The sequence below is a fragment of the Vigna radiata genome, chromosome 7 (genome assembly GCF_000741045.1).
Source record: "Vigna radiata var. radiata cultivar VC1973A chromosome 7, Vradiata_ver6, whole genome shotgun sequence".
In the NCBI taxonomy this organism is placed as follows: Eukaryota; Viridiplantae; Streptophyta; class Magnoliopsida; order Fabales; family Fabaceae; genus Vigna; species Vigna radiata.
In genome coordinates this window covers 34,147,299-34,153,823 of record NC_028357.1, presented here as the reverse complement: position 1 = coordinate 34,153,823, position 6,525 = coordinate 34,147,299, and the positions used below count along the sequence as shown (strand labels likewise).

The 6,525-nt window shown below is 33.5% G+C and overlaps 1 protein-coding gene across 1 annotated transcript in view; it reads right to left on the bottom strand.

Moving 5' to 3' along the window:
* Positions 1 to 499: 499 nt before the first annotated feature.
* The window catches only part of LOC106766350 (putative receptor-like protein kinase At4g00960), a 12,381-nt gene continuing 6,355 nt past the window's right edge, over positions 500 to 6,525 (bottom strand). The window contains exons 2-4 of the mRNA XM_022782777.1: positions 5,384 to 6,176; positions 957 to 1,040; positions 500 to 843 (exon numbers count right to left, since the gene is read on the bottom strand). Coding sequence (XP_022638498.1) covers positions 500 to 843; positions 957 to 1,040; positions 5,384 to 6,176 — 1,221 coding nt within the window. The remainder of the gene's footprint in view (positions 844 to 956; positions 1,041 to 5,383; positions 6,177 to 6,525) is intronic.

Sequence of the window (6,525 nt, the reverse complement as noted above, 5' to 3'; positions counted from 1 at the left end):
AAAAGCTTGGAATCTTATCACGAATCACAATGAAAGAGAAGAACGTTAAACTAATTTTGTTTAGGAAACTAATTTTTTTTGTGGTTTAATACCTATTTTGGTCACTCTTTCGCAGGTTTGTTTAAAGTGGTCCTCCCTTTTTTAAAAAGTTCACTAAAGTCCTATATTTACAAAAACGGTTCACGTTAGTCCTTTTTGGTAACGCTGTTAATTCTGCTAACGACAGACTGTCTAATATCTGATGACGTGTAACGTTGGCACGGTTATGTGTTTAAAAATAAATAAAAAATGGTGACATGTAATGTAATAAAATTAGGTTTTAATTAAAAATTGAAATTGGGGTTAATTAGGTAAACCCAAAGTCTTGGTCAGATGCGAAAATTTCTCAAATTTCCCTTTGCGATTGGGAATTTATGTGCTTGCTGTTAGGGTTCATCAACCTTCAATCCACCTTCATCAGCGGGGTTTGCATTTTCTTGGCTTGCGATTGCGATTAGGATTANGGTTCATCAACCTTCAATCCACCTTCATCAGCGTGCTTGAGATTTTTTGTTTCCAATGTTCTGACTACTTCATCCATGTTTGGCCTGAACTTGGAATCTATTGACAGGCACCGCAAGGCAAGGTTGGCCACTTTATAGGCATCATCCGTTGAATATTGTCCTTCAAGCCGTGTGTCCAACACACGAAATATTTTACGTTTGTTTGCTAGGTATGGTTTAGCCCATTCCACCAAATTGTGTTGTCCAGATGGTCTATTCTTGTCAACTGCCCTCTTTCCAGATAACATTTCTAGCAGGACAACTCCAAAACTATAGACATCACTCTTGGCAGTAAGATGACCTACAGTAACAATTTAGCCATTAACCAAAGAGCTGAATCTGGAATAACTTAACAAATTCAAAAATGGAAAAGGTCATGAAATGGTTTGTTTGGTGTCATAAAACCAGCAGTACCTGTGGCTAGATATTCAGGAGCTGCATATCTGTAGGTTCCCTTGCGCGCTGATGGACAAAGAGGATGGATTGAGAGGATGAACCCTAAGTTGCCCAGATTTCCCCAATCCGAATTGCAAATTTTACCCCAAATTTTCCCAGATTTTCTTACTTAATTACCCACCCAAAATTATCCCTAATTCAATTTCTAATTAAACCCTAATTCATTTTTTAATTCAACCCAAATTATGTTAATTTACACCTCACAATTATATATCTTTTTTAAAACAAGTTACAATGCCACATCATCACATATTACACACCTAGCAGCTCTGCCGCTAGTCAAGTTAACGCCGTAATAAAAAAGGACCTACTTGAACAATTTTTGCGAAAACTAGGACTAAAGTGAACTTTTGGAAAAAAGGGAGGACCACTTTGAACAAACCCTTCCAAAGGAGGGATCAAAATAGGTATTAAACCTTTTATTGTTCTTATTATGAATTTGGAGAAAAGTCACGTAAACTCATCAACTCGTAGATATTGAGTTAGTCAAGTTCACTTAATTCACAATAAGTTTAACTGAGTTTGTTCTAAAAACAAGTTTAGTATCGAGTAGAACTGTCAAAATGGGTTACAATCCTCGGGCCAATCCGGCTCACCACGAGTTCGGACCGGATTGGATTTGAAAAAATTGTATTTTTTTTTTTGTGCGGGTCAGATTTCAACCCGGCTCATTTAAAATCCGACTCATGCGGGTTGAACCTGTGGTAGGTCGGGTTGGCACACCAACCCACCTACCTAACTTTATTTTATTAAAATTTAATTTTAATTTTACGAAAAGATATTTATTATTTTTTTTGTTTGAAAAAATTATTTAAGTTTTCTATTTTAAAAATTAATTAATCACCCATGTTGGCAATGAAATTTGGGATTAAAATTTGTTTAGATTTAAATTATAGAAAAATTTTAAATTTTTTTTATTTTAAAAAAAATGTAATTAAGTGAGCCGGTAAGTTGTTGCAAAACCAACGGCAAGTGCAACGGTCGCAGCGTAGCAAGTGATAAATATCGTTCTCTCCCAAGGGACTTGTGCAACACATGACAATTCTTCCTTTTATAACTCAATTAAACATCAAAGTGCACAAAAACAACACAAGAAACTCTTTTTGGTATTTTATCAAACAATTGGTGTGCAAGGAATTTAACATAGTGTATTTACAATTTGTCAAGACTAGAATTCATCCATTTCATTCTCATGCATTCACAGACATCTCAATTCCATCCAATAAGTATTCAATTTCAATTCTAGGTTCAATCATATTTCTCAATACATCAAGAACCAAAATTCATGCCATGGGTGATCAAGCCATAACAAGCATTAAGCATAGAAATCAAATACTAACATGAATTGGAAAAGCATATATCATTAACGTCACAAAATACATAATAAGAATTCCATGTTTTACAATTACTCTCAACAAGTAGGAAAAACCCTCCATGGTGGAGAACTTAGGGTTCTACAAAATTGAAGAGATAGGGAAGAAATTGGAACCAAAGAGAAGATGCAAATGTTCTCTTTGGTTCCAATTTGCACCTCCCCTTCGCATCTCCATCTCCAATTTGTGACCCATCTTCTTCCTCAACCCAAAAGGGGCAAAATCACCATTGATGAAGCTTGAAGACCCAAGGAGGAGTGGGAGAGCTTCCCAACACCCCAAATAGCCTCCAAGGGCCTCTCTCAATCTCTCTAGGTGAAGAATGAAGTGTAGGAGGAGAAGAATGCCCCAAAAATCGCGAGACTCATGTTTAAATAACCCATGTTGACACATCAGCGGAAAGTCGCGCCCAGCGCCCCCAAGGGGTGCTCGGGCGCCAAATTCTGGGTGAAACAACGAAGCAAAGGACACCCAGCACCCTTCTAGGGCGCCCAGGCGTGAAACCTGCAAAAAAAAGGGCGCTCAGCGCCCCCTAGGGGCGCCCGGGCGCTATAATTAAGTACCAACAGCGAACCACAGGGCGCTGGGTGCCCTTTTGGGGCGCCCGGGCGTGAAAATTTGGCTGCAGCACACAAAAGGGCGTCCAGCGCCCCCCAGGGACGCCCGGGCATCACAATTTTGACCGCATTCTAAAATGTTCACAAAATATACACACACAAACACATTAAATCAACCGTTATCATAAGTCAATCCATTTACCCACAAACCCGCGTGGGTCGAGTCAGGTTCGAATTTTTCTGACTCGCTAATAAATGAATCGGATTGAGTTGACTCACTAAGTGACCAATCCATGGTAAACCGGATCAGATCGAATTACCTGTTTTGACAGCTCTAGTATCGAGTTAACTTAAAGAAATAAGTGTGAAATAAGTGTGAGAACGTAAACTCAAGTGATTCTTTGAGTTAGAGTTGATAATTATAAGTATACATTCCATTCATATTGGACACCTTTAAACTATATATATAATAGTTGTGATATTTTATTAGAAAAAGTATAGTTCATACTTAAAATTTATTTAATTCTCTACATCTTGATTCGACATTGAGAGATTTCTTTATTAATAGTAACTAGACTGATAGTATGTTAAAAGGAATATAATTCACTCAAGCTCGATTATAAGACTTAATTATAGTTAATAATGTAGAGATTAATAATTGGTTTTAGCTGTCCAAAATTTAAGAGATAAATAATGTTACTTAGGGTGAATAAAAAAAGCTTAGTAAAACTTTTAAGATACACTTTTAATCCTAACTTAAGATGTTCATGAATAATATTAAAGTATTAAGATAAATTATCAACTCTATATACTTTAACTAAAACCTAAATACAAAATCTAGGTACTTTTAGTCAGAACATAAACTATTAGAATTTTAAGATTAAAAACACTATAAACGATTATGTTAATTTATTTTGCATGTTAATATATTTTCTTTGCTATCTTGCTTTATGTTAATTATTTAGTTTATACGTGTAATATGATTATTACAAAAATTTATGATAATATTAATACTGTACTGGTAAAAATATTTTCAATAAAATACTTAATATAAGAAAAAAAAATTACTCTAAAAATAACTTCAGAATGATTTTTTTTTACTTTCTTTTCCATTTGCTTTTAATATTTACAACCATTAAATTAATAAAAAATAAAAAAATAAAAAGTTGTTCTAAGAAATACCTACATTTCCTTTATCTTACTCCTGGCATCAAAAGTAGTCCAAATTTCTTTGGTTTAAATTTTCCAAAAGCCTAGCACTAGTAAATATATAATTCCACTTCTGTTTTACATTAAACTTAAGTTTGATAGAATCCTTTAAGGTTAGTTAACACTAATCATAATGACTTCTTGTTTGGGTCTTGGAGGTGGATAATCCCGTTTTAACTGTAGAAATATTGTAAGTAGCTTGGGCCATAAGAATATATTTTTAAATTATGTAATTCGGAAGCTACTTTTTTTTCTTAATTATCTGGAAACTATTATTCACTTTTGAATTGCATATTTATTTTCTTTTTGTCTTTTGAACTTTTGCAACCTGAAAGTTACTTTTTAAGGAAAAAATAACTTCTGAATTGTGTAATACAAAAATTAAAAGTGAATTTCAGATTACAGAGTCTAAAAATGTAAAATATAATTTTGTTTTATATTGGAGGTGTATAAAAACATATATGAAGGTACAATAAGAAGTTGCCCATTTCGTGAACCATATTGATGGCTACTATGAGTATGTTTCTTCCTGCACCCCATCACAGGCTTCCGGAAATTTTGATCCGGAATATGGGTGAGTGGTAGGAATTTAGGCTTTTGGTAATAACAATTTTAATAACAGTAATTAATTCCATCTTCATAGTGCTTAGCACAATCTATATAAGCTTTTATCTAGTCCACCAATATACTATTAATTTGTTATTAATTATATTCTTGTTATATTTTAGATGTTCCATAAATAAGATTACAGCCAAGACTTTTATCAATTTTTAATTTATTCTCAACAAAAATAAATTACTGTATCTGTTTGATAGAAATGTTCACTTTTACTTATTTTGAGAAAATTGGTCTTTATTTGGATAAATCATATGAGAAATTGAATATGTGATAAAAGTTGAATACTTAGGATGATGATATTTAACCACTTATTCCTCATTAATTTAGCACATTAATTATAGGTAAGATCAATTTATAATATATAAAATAGTGTAAATTTCATCTTACAAACCAATTTTGTAGGATTGAATTAGACTTAAGTTGTACTTCTTAACATATTGTTATTTTAGTTTATTTCATATGTAAATTATTTCTTAAGATAGACATATTTGAATTATATAAAGTTTAGGTATTTATGTCTTTAAGAGGTATTTATATTAGAATTTTTCCAACTATCTCTTCCATTGCCCTCCCAAGAAAATTATACAGAGCTGACATATGAAAAATAGATATACAACGTTATAAAATCAGTCATCAGTTTCGTATCCTTCCCATAACCTTTCTATATATTTATACACATCAAGCATACTTGGTCTCTGGTGTGGAGACAACTGAATGCAATCAACTGCAACCTTAACCAGACATGATATTTGCTCATCGAATCCTTTCCCCAACAAAGATGAATCAATGACATTAAAATCTATACTCATTTCAACGTGCTTCTTTCCAGTGATAAGCTCCATCAGAACAACGCCAAAATCGTACACATCCTTCTTCCCTAGCTTCTTCTGCTTTTCTTTCATGAGTTCAGCACTTGTGAAATTCCATAATTTGGGCTCAAAATTCTTATCAAGCAAAACATGCTCCGAGCTTATACCAAAATGGAGTATCTTCCAGTTGCAACACTCATGGAGAAAGGATAAACCTCTAGCCAACCCAAGTGCTATTTTAAGCCTTATTGGCCAATCCAATGGAAAAGCTTCATTTTGCAAAGGATGTAACCAATCAGAGAGTTTACCATTTGGCATGAATTCATACACAAGGATCCTCTGTTTTCTCTCTGTGCAAAACCCAAGAAGATCCACTAAGTTTCCATGTTTGAATCTGTGTAGAATCCCGATTTCTAAGGCAAACTTTGTCTCAAATAGCTTTGAATCATAGAGTCTCTTCACTGCCACTTTTGAGCCATTAGAAAGCTTGGCCTTGTACACTGTCCCTGTCTTTCCTGTCCCAATAACATTGGTCATGTTGAAGTAATCAGTTGCTCTACACAGTTCCATGAAGCTGATACTCGATCTTAGTTTGTCCAGTACTCTAGAAATCTGTGTATACACCAAACTTTTTCTTGAGTGTACCTTTGAATTGAAATATCAGTAATAAAATGCATCTTGATGGATTCAGTAAGGGCAAGTAGAAAAGCTGTATATGTAATACTTGATATCCTATCTCCTAAAGTAGCATAATTTTGTTCAGTCTTTCAATAACACTGTTAGAATTGGTTAAAAGGGATTTTATCTAATGAAAATCTATGAAGGGGAGAAGATTAAGGAAATCAACAAATTAAATAGAAAATAAGTTAATATATATAAGAGAAAGAATAGATAATAAAAGGTGTAGAGAAGAAAAAGAGAAACGCAGAGTAGAAATAAAGAAAGAGAGAAAAAGTGATAT